This window comes from Dinoponera quadriceps, unplaced genomic scaffold (assembly GCF_001313825.1).
Source record: "Dinoponera quadriceps isolate SergipeBrazil2010 unplaced genomic scaffold, ASM131382v1 scaffold3127, whole genome shotgun sequence".
Classification (NCBI taxonomy): Eukaryota; Metazoa; Arthropoda; class Insecta; order Hymenoptera; family Formicidae; genus Dinoponera; species Dinoponera quadriceps.
Genome location: NW_014557143.1, coordinates 258,545 through 276,405, shown reverse-complemented (window position 1 = coordinate 276,405; position 17,861 = coordinate 258,545). Strand labels below are relative to the sequence as shown.

Genomic DNA, 17,861 nt, shown 5'->3' with positions numbered 1-17,861 from the left:
GATCCTCGGAATTTCTTGGTCAAGTCAACCAATTAATTTTCCACCTATTCGAAGGTCTCCGTTTGAATTATGTGAAATGTTATTATTCGTCCCCCTTTTTTTTTATTACAATTTTACGTAAATGGTTGTACACTATCGTAGTTTTCCTGAAAATATCAAAAACATTTTTCTCGGAGAAAATTAGACTTTTTTTCTGTATATATTGCGAAAATTTAATGATAGATTTTTATAAATATACCTATGAGAATTATAAAAAAATGTGTATGTGGCGTGCATGTGCGAGTGTATGTGTGTGTATACGTATATATACATACACATATATATATACATATATATAATATATAAATATATATATGTATATATGTATTTTCATAATGTAGATTAAAAATACCTGGGATATATATGAGAACAATATATTAATTTATGTATTTATGAATTTCCACAAATCTCCGTACACTCGATTTAGTTTTTTAGATTTCGAGTTTTCTCTGAGAAAAAGGCAACGCGTATACTTGCTTTTAACACGGTTTTGACGGTTTTCCTCCTCGATGTCGCTTGGAGCCTAGTCGATGATCTGATAACAGAGAGTTTTTCCGGGAATTAATAAAAACAGACGGTATCCGGAAAAAACCCGTTCAAACCGTGTCGTGAAACCAAGCGTGCATCCTCGAAAAGACAAAGATGTATCTATATTATTGATTCGCGCTTATTTCCCCTCCGAGACACCGTGTATATAATAAAATATAGGCTCTTGACGCGTGCACGGTATCAGGACTGAGTAGATTAGCATTAATAAAGAACACCGTGTTTGTATGTATATACATATGTATGTATGTATGTATGTATGTATGTATGTATGTACACACGATCGACAAAGCTTTGAAATTTCCCCATGCCCTNCCCCCCCCCCCCCTCTCTCTCTCTCTCTCTCAATGTATATATTAATAGTTACGTATTGTCATTAAAGCTATTATTTAATAAGAGTATATTTAGGAACAGAATTTTTTCTTAAATAAAGACATTCTTGAATGCTATCTCTTTTGGATCACTTTTCTATAGAAAAGTTTATAGAAGAGGATTCCAATATTACTAGAGTTCATTGGCTCGGGCCATCTGCGTGCGTGTGCGTGTATGTAAATTATAAAATGTGTAATACACACATATGCACGCATAATGTTCTATTTCAACCGACGAATACTTATACACCCTCCGAAAACTGCCCGTATATGTGCGTCCGCGCGGAACACCTACAGCTGGCATTACATAGCTTACATCGACAACGATTTTACTTACACAGAGTCACACGAGCTCCCTTGGTACTTATTCCAGATAAGACACGTTACGATGAAAAATAAACACGTTGCTGAGAAACTGGAAGATATTCGAATTGTAATGTTTCGTTCAAATTATGCCTTCAAACTTGTTCTCTATCTGAAACGCAAAACAGTTCAGTTGCGCTGCTGAAAGCTTCGTCCGCGCCGCCGTTGAGTCGTACTACTTAAAATTGCGGCTTGACTGACTTATCGTTGACTCACACTACTTTCTCTTTTTTTTTTATTGCAAGTAAAGGGTGTACAAAAAGGAGTACAAGGTCTGGGAACTTAACCCATCCGACCCGTGAGCGCTATAGTATTACAATTTGTCTGAATGGATTACATAGTTTTGGTGTCGATGAATAATAAAATTTTATTAATAGTCTTATAAATTAATTGTTGAGTGTCTAACTGGTGGTGGTTGTATATGCCGGGGGGGGGNGGGGGGGGAATTGTGTAATAAGCGATAAAACGGGAGAAAAAATAAAGAGGAAAAGAAGTACGATTACACATCCGCTGTCGCTTACTATAACGCTTGTGTTTGTCGAGTCACCGAAGGAAAAAAAAAAGAAAAAAAGAAAATTCCATATGGAATAAATTGTAGGGGTTTTGGTGACTCTTGAGTTACGAGTTAAACGATCTTCGCCTGGTACAAAATGAAAGAAACTACTTTCTCATTTGGCCGGTAGGAACGGTGGTGACTCGTAGCGGAGATTTTCGAACTAAATTTCTAAACAGCTACACGTTTGAGCCTTTGGCTGAACGAAGGTTCGAGTCTCGGCTAAGTTGTCTTTATCGGAATCGAAATGAGTTTTTTTAATCGTCAAATTCTTATCGATCATCGCGAATTTCAAGGCAACTTTTCAAGTTGGATCAGAACGGACTCCAAAGAAGTTCAAACAATGTACAAATATCGTGTAATTTTCTCATCATATTTATTGCTTCTCATAGCAGTTTTCTAATTTTTCTTCAATATTACGTTTTCGACGATGCCTGAAAATTGTCCGCGTACGGCAGAAATCCGCAATCAACAGCGTGCACTATCATATCCGCCAATCTTCGTCTTCCACTCGCCGTCTCGATATTGAAAAATTTCACCGCTTCGCTGAGATCTACGTCCTCGTCGTCGAGGAACTTGTCGTCCAGATCGATCGACGGAGACACCTCCAGCAAACTTAACGGTATAATTTCCAGCGAGGCGAACAAGCCGAAGAAAAATTGCTCCTTCACCTGGAATTAACACGGACACGGTTGCACAACGTGCCGCCTTTAATATACAAATTAATTTCCACAATACGCGAAATATAGGATGTTCCAAAAAATGTATACATGCAGACGGAACGGCCGTTACTTTGAAAACAGGCATCGACGAAAAGAAATGATTCAATAAACTGCATGTCGACGAACGCTGACTTTATAATCATTCAAAGCGTGCGTACGTTTTTCGGAACGTATATTTTACCTCCTTCAGGAACAAGTTCCACGGGTAAACGCGCTCCGGGTCGGATCCGAGTGATTTAACGCCGTCGCTCAGCTCGGAGTGATATATTTTCAACATATCGTCGAAGTGTTGATCGCGAAACGTCTTGTCGGTGCAGGAATAAATCAGGAACGACAAGTCCGTGACGGGGCTGGCGCAGCGCGAGATCTGGAAGTCCAGCATGAGCGCCTCCTTCAGACCGGCTCCTCCGACGTCCCGGACGAGGAAGTTCGGTGGCCAGCAGTCGCCCTCGCATACGACTGATGTTGGTGCGTTCTTTCTGCCGCACAATTCTGCACACTTGTCGTAGAGGGCGCCGAATCTGTAGGAATTGAAGCACCTCTCGGCCTCGCTGCCGGGATACTCGCTGTTTAACGCGTGTCTCGCCACGTCCAGTAAGTTTTTCTGCAAAAACGGCGCTTGATTGCAAGAAAGTTTGGCGATTTCTCTCAGCGAACGTCACTCACGTGGTAATTCTTGAACCCATCCCAGTAATCCTTGCCGAAGAAGATCTCCCTCAAGTGGCTGACTATCTCCGCGAACTCCTCTTCCCTTTGATCCTTGTGGGCGAAGGAGATCGCGTGGAACTTCGCCATCGTCTTCAGGATCACCGTGCATTCTGTAAGGTCTAAGCAGCTTCGTCGCGACGCCGGCCCGAATCCCAAACGCGAGGCGTCCTCCAAGACCAAGAAGTCGTTCTCACCGTCCGTGAAGGAGGCCAGGTAACGCGGGATGCTCAGAAGATGGCTCTGCCCTTTGTCCGCTAAGAATTTCTTGAACCTGGACGCCACCTGCGGAGAGAGAATTACGTGCTTCAAGCGGAGAGAGGAAAATGTTCGAGTTACGTGTAGCACAGAAGACTCCACCAATGCAGTCCCATCTTCTAGGACGATTGATTGTTTGATGAAACAATGCTCCATAGCAGTCATGTTTTCCAAAATTATATCTCTAAATAATACGCCCGATTGGAAATTTCCAGTGAAGTAAAAGATATATGTAATATATTTCCTAAGTTGCCTGTAAGATCAATAAAAAGCCAGTGAAACGAAGTAAAAAAAAAAAAATATATATATATATATATATATGTAAAATAATAATATATATAATAATATATAAAATAATAAAAAAATATATTTTTTACTATTTTTTACTATATAGTTTCACTGGCTCTTTATTGACTTTACAGGCGACTTAGGAAATGCATTATTAAATACTTTCCGCTCGATAAGACACAGTAGCAAATCATAGCGCTGGTCACCACGGCTGCGAAATGTCAACAGTCTTCAGTACAGACACGCTCGTTCAAAGCGAGTAAAACTAGGTGGAAAGCCTTGCCTCGGTATAGAAAACGATCTCGTTGCGGAAGAAGTCGGCGGATCGCATGGTCTTCCGTCGGCGGGGATTCTTCGGCATCGCCTTTACGACAAAATTCGCCTGCACGCGACGTCGCTGCCCCAGTTTGCCGCCGACAACGCCGCTCACGCTGCCCTTATTGATGCTGGAGGTGAAGTAGTCGCCTTTGGCGAAGCCCTCGTCGAAACTCCAATCTATCAGCCGCACTTCTCCCTCGCTCTTACACACTTCGGCGAGGATACCGGCCAGCACCTCCTCCGTGAACTTGTCGCTCACTGCGTTCAGGTCGACGCGCTTCCCCTTCCCCTCGCTCATCGTTCCCCTCCCGGCCTTGTAAATCCGCGAGTTAATCGAGAATTTCCTGTTATTCGTTAATCGCCTCGTTGTTCGGTTTCGCTCGATACGGTAAATACCGTGCGTAAATTATATTTATAATTATATTTATAATATAATATAAATATATGCGCGAGGTCAATGCATCGTCAATACACACACGCGGAATATTCTCAAAAGATTCGATATTAATATGAGTATTTTTAATCGACGAATCGATATATAAGAAACGCGAAGCCGAAGCCTCAGAACGGAGTAACGAGCGACTCTTTGCTCTTTTACTGTTTCGTCTTTTATATGCTTCTTATCTCGCTCTTTATCGGAACAGTTAGACGTCTTGTTGTTGGCCACGAAAACAAGGAACTCTTGCGATTCCCGTACCTTATCGTGGAATTCGAGCTGTAAGACCAGATTTATGGCGCGTGTAAATTCTGATTTTCACTCGCGCCAAGAGAGAAGCGTCAATCAAGCGCGTTGAAATATAGGGTGTCCCAAAATTCACGCAAGAAGTAATTTTGATAGAAAACACAGGTTTATTATTAAAAATTGTAAATTTTTTATTGATTCATAAAGTATACAGTATAGGGTTAAGTATGGAATAGCATATCGGGTAAATGGCCTCCACGGCTTTGTTGGCACACGTACTCTTTTGTTGAAATTTTCCATGACCGTTTCGCATAAATGTGGCTGAATTTCGTTGATACAGCGCTCAATTTCCTCCTTCAAGACGTGGATGATCATGGGCTTGTGGGCATAAACCTTAGACTTTAAAAAACTCCAAAGAAAAAAGTCCAACGGCGTTAAATCGCATGATCTGAGCGGCCAATTTTGATCACCAAAACGGGAAAGGAAATGACCACGTGAGAAAACATATACTTGTCTCGCTTCAACTTATTGCACTAGTTCAGCGGTGCAGCGAAACAGATCTATTGAATTGTTTCTTGGGCTGTATGGAATGTGGCACCGTTTTGTTGAAACCACATGTCGTCCACATCCATATGTTGCAATTTAGGCACAAAAAACTGGATTATCATGTCGCGATAGCGAGTACCATTAACTGTTATTGCCTGACCAGCCGCATTTTCGAAGAAGAATGGTCCGATGATGCCTCCAGCCCAAAATCCGCACAAAACAGTGACACGTTGTGGATGCAAGATCACCAATTGATTCAGTGTCTCCTTAAATTTTTTAATTAATCTCTTCGCAGCTGATGAAGTTAAATCACTATTCCGACTATATTTTGTACGAAAATTGCGAACTGTAGCTGCCAAACCTTCATTATTTTTCAAATATTGTTGAATAATGAAAACGTGTTGTTCTTTCGTGTAGCACTCCATTTTTAATAACCCTGAACTGTCAGCTGTCACGCTGTCTTCTTTTTTCGTTGGCAACATTTTACCGCACAAATGGCGCAAAATTCAAATCTTGCGTGAATTTTGGGACACTCTATTCAACCACGTGCGCAAGGAATGTCGGGAAGCAGTAGCAGAAAGGGTCATTTAACAACTACGTCACACTACGAGGGGGGGGGGGGTTCTATTACCGTGCATGACGGTTTTAGGAAGGGGGTAAAAGCCATCAAACATCACATCAAGGCACACGGAGCTGATTTTCATGCCGGAAAGGTAAGGAAATCTAGCAACGTAATATGTGGAGACGGAATGGGGGATAATTCTGCGTGTTACGTAATATTGAAAGGGGATCGGAATATTTTCCGACGGAGGGAGGGGGAAAAAATCCTCATATTTCGCGTGACGTAGCTGCTAAACAGCCCCGGCGGCGGTACAATAAAAGAAAATCATAATATGCATACATAACTAACACAATTATATTTATATATTACAATATAAAATTTGTTTAGAAAACCTAAATTCGGAAACGTTTCTTTTCTTTCCTCCGTTTCGTTTTTTGCCTAGCGCGTCGACGGGATCTCAGATCGCCGCGACGCGTGTCTTAATTTAAAACATTAACTTCTCGTTTAAAGAAAAAAAAAAAGAGAAAGATAAAACAACGTACAAAAGAGAGAGAAGGAAAAAGAAACGAGGAATACGTTCGAGGCGTTTTCGGCATGCGCGAGAAGAACCACGCTTCGCGACTGGAAAGAAGAAAAAAAAAAGAAACTCGCGCTCGAAAGACAGACGTGAGACTTTTCGCAAAAAAGCTTTTATTTACATTTGTTTCGGTTCGTTTTTAGCGCCTAGGTGAATTTATATAATTGCAATAAAATCCCACACACAAATCGATCTCGCACTCACACTGATCATCTCTCTCACCTGCCGTGGAATGTGTTTCGCATTTAATAAATACAGCTTCTGAGATAAATTAAAATACAAGTCTTGCGCGTTCCCCCCCTTCTTTCTTCCTTTTCTTTCTCGTTTTTTTTTCTTTTCGTTCCTTTTTTTTACAACCGAGAGGCGTGTAAATTCCAATGCGTCGGACGGAAAACCCGGAGTCCCCGGATTCCGTCGTAACAGTAGATTCACTCACGACGAGCCCGTACACCTTATTTACAATGTTCATATATAAACATATACATTGCGACCGCTTAAACCTATCGATATACGAAGTGAAAGGTAAAAAGTACTATTTTGTACCTTAAGACTGTCTGACAAATAAAGTTAAAATGCTGGCCAGTTTGTGTCGGTGTGACGTTAAGTCGCACTTATGTCAATCTATTCTACAACGGGTAGATAGCGCGCGTTTTTCTGCTCTCTCTCTCTCTCTCTCTCACTCACTCTCCCTCTCTTCAAACATCTCCCTTCTTTCCGTTAAAATGTAATAAATCATTGACACCGGAGAGTCGCGATTCGTAAAGAACTGAACGGCTTAAAAAACCTAAAACGCAAACATCCGGAAATTCTTAATTCCTAACCTTAGTTATCGCTAATTAAATCGCGCGTACCAAGTTGGACTGAGTGATAAATTATCGTCGACTGTACAAACGGCGCTTTCAGCTTGACAGAGAATCACATGACGTAATAAGTCTCGGAACATAGCTACGTCCCGGTGTCGCTTCTTCCGAGAGTTCCATCGTCACTTATCAGCGTCGGTTTCGAAGGTTTGGACCTCGCGCGCGCGATTTCTCGTAAAAAATATACACCCTCCTGCCGGTCGCGTGAAGCTGCCTGACGATGGCGATGATAATGATGACGAAGTCACATCCACGAGAAGTCTCAACGAAAGGGGGAATAAGTACCATCGGTCGGCCGGGTGATCACTCGAGAGTGCTTCAACGACTTATATCGAGACTACACCGTAAAACAACGAGCGCATTAGGATTATCGAGACTCTCGCTCGTCGCGAGAGTCGCTCTGTCTTTGTCTCTGTCTATTATCGTCGCGCGGTAGGCGAATAAACTAGCAACATTTTCCCTCAGTTTTCTCTCCTCCCCTCTGCCGCAAACAGCACACGCGAGATTATTAGGACTGATTCGAAAGTCCACTCGTTTCCAAATACCCAAATACGTTCCACAGCCGGCGGTATTCGGTGTTTAGTACCTTTAATAGTTCGAACGTAAAATCGGAAGCGTTTCTCTCTCTCTCTCTCTCTCTCTCTTTCTACACGTACTTCCTTTGCGTACGGAGACACTTTATTTACTTTCGGCTCTCCCCTTTTTCCCTCCTGCCTCCTTCAATCACATGAATCTTAATAAGTACCAAGTGCCCTAATGTAAGATCAAGTTTCGTTATACCCTGAAACTACCCACATAACCAGGTAGAGGAACCCCGAAAACGAGTTCGCCGTATACGTTTTACTCGCTTCACCTTCTTCTTTTTTATCGAGAGGATCGAAATAAATATTTATTTAGGTGTCGTACGGCGGAGGCTTGGCTCGGACGTCGATGCGAAAGCGGTAGAACGGGAATGGCAATTAGGTGTCTATACACAAGGACGTATCTTACATAGAGTACGAGATAAAATGAGTTTCTCGAGTTTAGACCGAAGTTTGCGAGGGGCGACGACGATATCCCGCGAGTGTCGATATATACTATGTGTTTCACCGATGACGATCAATTACGTCTGCAACAGAACAGGACGATGGTTGTAATAATCATACATTACTCCAGCTCGTCATTCGAATTTAACCCTTAAATGCATCGTATGATTTTTTAGCTCATATCTCGATAAATAGCAACCCTGTATAGAATTCATTCAAATTATTTTATTTAAAAAATTAAAAATCATGCATTTAAGGGTGCAACAGTCGCTGCCGTTGAACTAAATTATCTCGAGTGCAGATATGTTCAAAAAAAATCTCTCTCTCTCTCTCTCTCTAATATTATATTATGCCCGAATTTACACGAGAGTATGTAATTCCATCCATTATATATATATAATCTTGGAAGAAAAAAAATCTCTCTCTCAGAAGGGGTAAATACAATAGAATTATTAAATAAAAATATATATATAAATAATTATTGGATAGAATTATTAGATAGAAAATAAATATATATTCTATCCTATAATTCTATATGTGTGTGTAATATATCTGTCAATTGTAATCCCTCCGTCTCTGGAGACGAAAACGAGGTTTTCGGCCCGAGACGATCGAAAGGGCAACTTGGCGCGGTAAAATAAGTTGTCCTAACAAAACGCGCGACAAGGACCGAAAAGGTCTGGCAGACTGTGTCTCTCTCTCTCTCTCTCTCTCTCAGACGAGATTTCGTCGTGTGTGGACCTACCGAGAGTCAACGAGGGACGCGCGTTCTATTGATCGCGCGTGTTGGCACAGCCCTTTACGTGTTGTTGTAAAGCTGATGGTGGGTCTGACTCGGATGCGAGTGCTGGTGTTGCTGATGGGGATGCTGCTGGGGATGCCTCGCGTTGTATCGCACGCTGCCAGCGAGCGAGCTGCCCCTGCCGTGAGTGCCGACCATGCTCTGCGTGTCGGACAGCTCGTCCTCCTCCGCGCCCAGGCTCCGGAACCTGACGAAGCCATCCTCGGCGACTAGCATCGTCGAGCCGGTGGTGGGAGCCTGCTCGTGCAAGCCTTGAACTGGCGTGTGCCTGCCGCGAGTCTCAGAGTTCCTCAGCGTCTGTATGCCGTTGCCGTGGCGGCTGAGGGAACCCCGACCTTCGTGAGGGAAGTGGCCCATCGTACCCGACTTGCGGATGGAATGTCTCTCGAAGGTACCTGCGGAACCAGCATTGCGTCAATATCCGTCCGGAGGATAAAGGACGGATTTCAGGAAAAAAGCGTCTTCGCGTACCTGATATGTTCAAGTGCTCGGGCAGGGTGTTGAGCGGGAAGCTGTCGTCGTAGACCTGCTTGCCCGTCCGCATGGTGTAATTCTGAATCGCCTGGTTGGTGCTGCAGATCGCCGGGTACAGCACGTCGTCCATGTTCTCCGTGGAGGTGGAGCTGCCGCAGGGGAAGAGCGCGAAACCGGAGTGAGCGGAGTGCTGTTGCATCTGCTTCTCGCGCAGCGGGTACTGCGAGAGGCTGGCGACCCAGGCGAGGAGGCCGCACACCGCGAGCTCGAGCACCCTGACGGAGAACTGCCAGCCCCACCACAGCCAGGGGTAAGGCTGCGGCCGGTCCTGCACGCCGAATATCCCGTAGAGCTGCACCAGGCCCATCAGGATGAAGAGCATGGCGATGGCGATGGTGGTGGTGATGGCGGTGCTGAGGGCGACGGTGGTCGGGTCGGCGCCGGCCATCATGTGGTTCGCCCCGGCCGCCTTGTTGCTGGCCGCGTGGATCTGCGAACGCACCACGCGGTACACGTAGACGTAGCAGAGGCCCAGGGTGACGCAGACGACGATGTAGATGCACTGGCAGACCAGCGGCAAGATACGCGCCTCGTCCTGATAGCCGAGCACGTGGGTCGACACGTGCAGGGAGACGCAGAGCACCACGTGAACGGTGGAGGAGAGCACGAGGGTGGTGGGGGAGAGGATGCTGTTGTTGAGCGAGGGCGCTTCGGAGTAGCGCGCGAGGTACAGCACGAGGGTGGCGAAGGCGGTCGACAGCAACGGCGCCGGCAGGTACATCAGCACCCTGGACAACGGCTCGGGCAGCGAGTGGCCGAGGTTGTACGCGTCGTAGAAGAGGTGGAAACAGCGGAGCGTGCAGACGGTGGTCAGCAGCAGGTGCACGGCGAGGAAGTAGGACTGGCTGAGGAGGTTCGTCGCCTCGTTGAACCGGACGATCTTGTAGATGGAGAAGAGGGCCATCAGGGTGAAGGTGATCGCCGCGAAGTAGACGTGCAGGGACCAGGCGATGCGCCAGGACTCGAGGGGATTCGGCGTGTCCACGTGCGACACCTCGTCGCCGTCGCTCGCGCCGTCGTTCGGCCGCTTCGAGGTCGGCGCCGGCGGCTGGGCCTGCGGGTACGGCAGCCTCTCCGTGTCGACGATCTCGATGCTGTCGGTCTTCAGGCCGTTCTCGTTCCTGAGACCGTGGTAGCCGTCGTCGTCCTGCCGGCCGGTGTTGGGCAGATTGAAGATCGTCGGCTGCGTGACGACGCTCTTCGCCGCCGGCTCGCCGGAGCTCCTCGACGTCGTCGTGCTGGCCGCCGGCTGAGTGCTTCGCTGCTCGGTGGTGGGGGCCGCCGGTCCCTTCGTGGCCAACGGCTTCAGGAGTATGTCGGGGACGTCCTGCTTCCTACCGTTGCTGCCGGACAGGATCCTCGAGATGCTCGGGTAGTGCAGAGTGACGAACTCGTTCGTGTCGTTGTTCCTCGTGCGGTCGCCGTCCGCGGACTCCTGCGGCCTCTGCTCCTTCTCGTTCGCCGGCTTCCCGCGCGATTCCTGCCGCTCCTCCTGCGAAGGACTCTGAGGTAGGTCCGGCGGTCGCATGGGAATCCTCTCGTGCGCCGGCGTCAGACTCGGCGGCGGCATCGGCCTCCGGTTGCCCGTGTGCACGTCCGAGTTGGTGCCGCGCAGCGTCGGCTTGTCGGCGAACGGGTGGAGGTACTCGGGCGGCAACGGCGGCGTGAAGAGCGCCCTGGAGGGCGGCGCGTACGACGGCAGGTCGCGGAAGATGGGGGAGGCGGTGGCCCGGGGCGCCGGCGGGTACCTCGCCGGCAACGACGGCCCGGCCGGGGTGGTGCTGCTGGTCAACGGCGACGGCACCGTCGACAGGGTCGTGCTGGCCGACACCTGGGCGTCGTATGCCGGCACGCTGCGCTTCGTCGTCGCGGAGCTGTGGGCCACCTTGTTGAAGATCGCCGCCAGGTTCTTCTCCAGCGCCGTGTGATCCAGATTGAAGATCGGACTGTTGGGCCCGCCGTCGCCGCTAGCCGTGCACCTGGGGGAGAGCAGCACGACGGCCAGCAGCAGCAGCCGCATCCTTCTTGAGGTCATGAAGACGCTCGACATCGCGCCGGGGGGGATGATCGCGGACACCTAGTGGACGCCCTGTGCGGGCATCGGTTCATTCCATAACAGGCTTCACCACGACGACGACGCTGCTCTTTTCTCCCTGCGATTTCGGAGATCTCTCTCCTGTCACATTTCCGAGATCGTCGGCAGTGTGTCTTCTTCGCTCTATCGCGTCGTTCCCTGCCGCGACGGCGCCGACATTCGACGTTTCCCACTTATCTGGCAGTGGTTGATCCTTTCTCTCTCTCCTTCTCTCTCTCTGATAATATTCGGCAATGTACACGAGAGAGAAGGTACGGACGGGAATACAGTGGGAGAGAGCAGATTTCTTCCTCCCTGCAATGAGCAATGTACGACGAAAGCCGGCGGTGTGTCCACTACCGAAGCGCCTCCTCCTCCTCACGCACACACGCGCGCGGGAGGACGCGATTCAATAGCGCCGGATGATTATTTCGCCGTGGTAACTTCGTCGGCGGCGTGCGAGGGGGTTACCGTCGTTCCCCCGCCCGCGGTTCACTAGATTTCAAATCTATCACACGGCAGGGATGATGCGAGGCCTGTTATCGCTGCTGCTCGGAGCCATCCCAGATTCGCGAGAGCCTCGCCGGGATCCCCGCGGGGTCATTTAACGCGCCAAATCGCCTCGTGGCCCCGGTCGCCGGCGCGGCCTCGTAATTGCCGTGTCCATTTCTTCTTAATTGGCGCGCGCGCGACCGCGCGTGCTCCTCCGCCCCCCTCCCTCTCTTGGCGCCTTCTTCCTCTTGAGCGCTGCGACGGGAGCCCTGCGAAAGAGATCTGTCGTCAGGCAAGTTCGGCCGGAACGGGGAAAAACCGGCAGAGAAAGGAATCTCTCTCTACGGGAGCATTTTTTTATGCGCAATACGCGAATATGCGAATACTCGCCGGCGTCGGTTCTTTTTTACCGATTCGCGCGCACAAATTCCCCACCGCCTCTCGTCTCTCTCTCTCTCTCTCTCTCTCTCTCTCTCTCTCTGTTCGGAGACCCGAGGAATACTTTTTTTTTTCATCCTCTTTTCTTCGACCGGGAGAGGAGAGAAAAAAGCGGACTTTTTCGGACATGTGAAGTTAGCACCCCAACATTAGTTCTCGATAGTTCTGATTAGAATGCCAGCTTTCTTTCAAAAAGTATACGAATACTCTTATATTCATAAAAGAGTTCCGACGATTAACTGAAAAAAGAAATAATTAAAAAACAGGTTGCTAACATCACGCCAAACATCAAGATCGGATAGTTCTAAATAGCTTTTCAAATTTCTAATTACCAATTTCTGGATTTTCAGATTTTCAGATTTTAGTATCAGGAAAATATAATGAGTGAAGAGGTGGCACGAATTTTCGTAGATTTGCCGCGCTTTCTCTAAATTTTTAAATTATTCATTTCTCGATTTTTGCCTCATAATACCAGGGATACACGATGAGCAAGGAGGTAGCGCGAATTTTCGTAGATTTGCCGCGCTTTCTTTACATTTTTAAATTATCAATTTCTCAATTTTCACACGTCCGACTTTTTCGGTACGCATACGCTGGCGGAAGGAAGTGTTTAGGTGCTTGACGGTTTCCAGCGGGTAACGTCGGACAAAGCGACATTCGATTTCGATAACGTTTCACCGTCATCAATTAATCGTCAATTAGACCGATAAAAACAAACGCGTTCTCGCGCGCACGCGCGTGCGTGCGCGCAAATACGCAATATTAGTTACGCATCATTAATTTACACGTTAATATTATTAGCCCGCAGAAATATGTAAACGCGCAGGTTCGTGCGGATCGTAATTGGATTATTCGTAAATACTATTATTTATCATTATTAAGTTAATTAAGTCTTATATCGATAGGCCACTGCCGCCGGCTGGTAATTCGCCACCGGTAATTGATCGTAAAGCGATCCAAAAACGGAGGAGGCTTCTTTGTGTGTAGGATACCTTAGACGAGAAGTCGTAGAAAACGGGCCGCCGTTTCGTCCGTTCTTCCACGATACGTCGCGCAGCGGCAGGAAATTGATCGGCCAGGTAAGACGGGACACGTGGATGAGTCAGTCGTGACGACGACGGGAGTGACCATCGATTTCTTCCCGGCGGTATCGTCCGCTATCTCGTTCCGCGAACGAAACTTAATAACGGGGGCACATCTCTGTGCAGTTCCGACAGAGACTCGATTTTCCGGTGATACAGCCGGTGCTTGCGGGATATTTCGAAGAGCAAAATGCGTCAAAGCGACTTTTTCCGAAAGTCGGGGTTCGAAAGTTCGACGATCGACGTGCGCTCGAAAACTGTATTTTTGTAACTGCTATAAAAATACCTAATAAACACATACATTATAAATCAATTACGGAGAGAACAAACTTGGTAATTTCGTTCGAGTTGATGTGAACAAATGATTTGCTCAGTTTCTTCTGGATTCTTAGAAAAATTGTTATTTTTGATGGAAAATGACTCTACTATGGGAGATGTCATGATATTTAAAATTTTGTGGGAGATCCGTGTAAACCGTCCGAAATCGGACGAAGGGGAGACCATTTCTGGCTGTGAGAACGAACATTGATTTTTGTTACCGAAAATTGTCTCTTCCAACCGAATCTGATTGCTCGTTTCTCGATTGACGCAACCAAACTAGTTTTTTAAAGTAGAAACATATCTATACGTGAAGCGCTAGCCTAGATTGCGGCTTTGGCAATCCGAGGTTCGATCCCTACGATGAGCTTTTCTCTCATTTTTATTCTTATCAAGGCTCCTGACTACTCAGGCTGCAATTGTCCTCGTTTGATAACGTCATAAACGAGAAAGCGCATACCAAGAATTCTTGCGTTATACGTTCAGATAGGAAGATATATCCGCAATATGACATCCGTGATCGATTCAGCATACTTGTAAAATTGTCCAAACACTTTTCCTATACTCGATCAGTCAATAAATAGTCGTAAAATTAACCTGACACGGAGCATTCCCTTCTAACCTCTTTCCTTGTAATTTTGTCAATGTTAATTTAACGCTTATTTATCGATCGTCCGCGTAAAAGGAAAGTGTTCGGAAGATTTTAACAACAAGTATGCTGCATCGATCACAAATGTCATCTTATGACATTTTTTTATTCGAACGCAAGAATTCTCGGTATGAGTTTCTTCACTTCTGACGTCAGCAGAAATAAGAACCGTCGCAGTGAGGAGCAATCAGGAACCTTAAGGGAGGAAATTTTTTCATTGCAATAAACAAACAATTCGTTGAACATACAGAATGTACCGTTTAAGCCAATACAACGAAGTGTCTCGCAGACAACAAATTAAATGGTATACCCTGTATATTGACTAATTTATTCGGTTAAGTCTTAGGTAAACTTCCTAAATCCGGTGATGACAATTAAATCAATTTTTCCGTGAAAAATTGATTTGCTTTCGAGCGAGTAGCCGCCGAGGGCGAAGTGCGACACGATTTCGAGATTTGGTCCCGTAATCAGGCTAGGAAACGACGTTATTTTGTCTTTCGATCCTGCTGCCTCACAGAGAGGTCCTCTGGTGTGTTGTCGGTCATAAGTGTCAGCGAAATGTAAAACACGTGACGTGCCCGGCGCTTTTAGCATCGGACAATATGTCACACGTCGCGGAATGCGCACCGCCGATATTCTTTGCCCGGCAAAAACGACCGCGCAGATACATGTAGTTAACCGAAAAGCTATTTGTCTCTTTTTCATACCGTCTGTCGCGGCTGAAAATGTTCGTTGCATGTCGCAACTTACGTGTAACCTGGATTTCCGAAGCGCCCCTCTATCACGATTCTATCAATCAAGCGCGGACGAGCGACGTTTGACGTCCCGCCCGCGAAATATTGTTATGAAGCAAATCGGAGGATAAACGAGTACCGAAATGACTTATCGCAGACGAGTCCCCGGGATCAAGCTCGTGCTGAAGCTGCTTCCTGCATCGTCGGGGGAGATAAGGGAGGAGCTTTGCTGCCGGGGATTAGTTGGGACTGAGTTCTTTTCTCTCCTACAATTCGTACTTTTGATTGAAACACAGCTGACACACACATATATATGAAAACTTAGTTTACCAACTTATAAGGAGTATAATTTTAAATCAAAATAAGCGAAATTACATTTGGAAAGTAATTATTCCCTTATTAGGATATTTGTGATATTTCTTGCAGTGATTACGCACACATTTCATAAGAATCTTATTTTATTCTAACGTATAGTTTTTAACTTTTACACAGCACAACCTCACATTCAAACTTTGCATTAACTTTCTCGGCAAAATGACGAATCAGTCTAAATTCCTGTTCGCGAAATTTGGAAAAGTAAAAAGCACAGAAGACAAAACGTCAAAATTGTACTTCACCTCGCCTGCTCCGCTCGTTACGTTCCGTCCCATTTTCCCCTTTTTTTCCCGCCCGTATTCACGGCGTCGCGGAGTCAATTCGTCGAAAATCCCCGGGTGCTTTAACGAATCACTCTCTGCGCCGACCATCCAATCGCGTTACACAGAGAGAGAGAGAGAGAGAGAAAGAGAGAGAGAGAGAGAGAGAGAGAGAGCGCGCCTTCATTCCCAAGCGCGACTTATCAGCTGTGATTTGCCGGCTAGTTGGTTTAATTTGCCAAATACACGGACGTTCGTTCGTCGATTGGCCGCTCGATCGGCGCGTCCTTTCCCCCGGTAGTTCTGGATCTATCGAATCGCGTGATCGGGTTCACCGATACACAAACCCCGCGGGCGATTTGCTCGATAGGAGTTGATTAAGCTGAAATCAATGCGGCTAATAATAGCGTTTGTTAAGGGTCGCGACCGTCGGTTGAAACTCCCCCTCCGTCCCTCTGATTGTTCGCACACGCGAGCGTCTCTCTCTTCCCTCTCGTAAAATCATCATGGGCTGTGTTTTCGTGAAAGAGAGAGAGAGAGAGAGAGAGAGGACGCGCGGCTCGCGTTGATATAAGTTGTTAGTTAAAGCGAGTCCGAATAACTTGACGCTCCGCCGCGACTTACTTTAATTAATTATGCGACTCCCGAGTTTCGTTGAGGGGCCGAATACGCTCGTTCCGTTGGACATGATGTCTAGGTAAAGCCAGCCACAGTTACCACCTATTCGTGACTAAGTACAGTCAGTAGACGGTAAAGAGCAGCTGGATGGGACGTTGGAACACGGCTAAATGAGGCGCACGAAGACTCCGGCGGAAGTGTTTACATCTGCGATTGGCGTGCATGACTGTTCCCGTAATTTCGGAATTTCCAGCGCATCACCGTCGTATTTTCCGCGAGCTCCGTCGGAGAGAGAGAGAGAGAGAGAGAACTCGATCCTGCCACCCCCTCTATCGTCGATTTTCGTATTGCAATTTTAGCATCACGTAACGTTTGCTGAATAAATTGATTAGCACGCATGATCCGCCGGATTCTTCGAACGCTGGATAATCTTGGCTGTTTGTCTAAAAACAGCGGATCGTCGGGGAGATTCGCGAAATCCGCGCCGGCAAAAATATTTCACGCGCCATGGAACGTCGCGGTACGTTCGGACAGGTCAGAGAACACAGAAATACAGCGGAGGGAAATATTTGTTCAATGCATATTAATTTCGGCTAAACGGTTTCGAAATATGTTTGCCACGGCTATCGGCGGGAACGCTGTTCCATCGTAACCGGGCGGAATATTACGGGCGAATATCGGTGATTGATATTGCTCACGCGATTTGGCCGCGTTAAAACGCGGTGGTTTTTCTTTTTTGTTTTTTTCCGCGCGCAAACCAGAAAAGACCGAACACGGTAAACTCGAAATCCCATTAAACGGGCGTATCTGAAAAGCTTCGGCTTAGTTATCGATATTCTTGGCGAAATGTGTGCGTATGTGCGCGCGAATATATATTTCTCTCTCTCTCTCTCCCTCTCTCGTTCCCTTTGATAAACGCGCGACTCTCAGGCCGGAAATTTCCCCGGAAGAAAAAAATCCGACGACGCACTGCCGATCCGCGCAGTTTGATCATCATTTCACCGGACATTTTGTGATTTTTAGCTTATGATGCCGGCGTTGGCTCGCGATGACGGGAGTAATCCGAAATC

The 17,861-nt window shown here is 46.8% G+C and overlaps 2 protein-coding genes across 4 annotated transcripts in view; both read right to left on the bottom strand.

Moving 5' to 3' along the window:
• Positions 1-1,925: 1,925 nt before the first annotated feature.
• Positions 1,926-4,625, bottom strand: LOC106748726. The gene is made up of 4 exons (XM_014627548.1): positions 4,129-4,625; positions 3,261-3,584; positions 2,776-3,198; positions 1,926-2,543 (listed from the first exon to the last, which is right to left on the bottom strand). Exons 1-4 carry the CDS (start codon positions 4,459-4,461, stop codon positions 2,289-2,291), a joined length of 1,335 nt encoding a protein of 444 aa, XP_014483034.1. The 5' UTR covers positions 4,462-4,625; the 3' UTR covers positions 1,926-2,288.
• A 1,681-nt stretch (positions 4,626-6,306) lies between these two features.
• The window catches only part of LOC106748754, a 98,161-nt gene continuing 86,606 nt past the window's right edge, over positions 6,307-17,861 (bottom strand). For 2 of the 3 annotated variants that reach the window (XM_014627602.1, XM_014627600.1), the window contains exons 2-4: positions 9,689-12,586; positions 9,161-9,612; positions 6,307-8,498 (exon numbers count right to left, since the gene is read on the bottom strand). In XM_014627602.1, the coding sequence (XP_014483088.1) occupies positions 9,215-9,612; positions 9,689-11,801 (2,511 nt within the window). In that variant the 5' untranslated portion in view covers positions 11,802-12,586 and the 3' untranslated portion in view covers positions 6,307-8,498; positions 9,161-9,214. Of the gene's footprint in view, positions 8,499-9,160; positions 9,613-9,688; positions 12,587-13,747; positions 14,037-17,861 lie in introns of those variants that run through there. The other variant, XM_014627603.1, reaches the window with a different exon arrangement.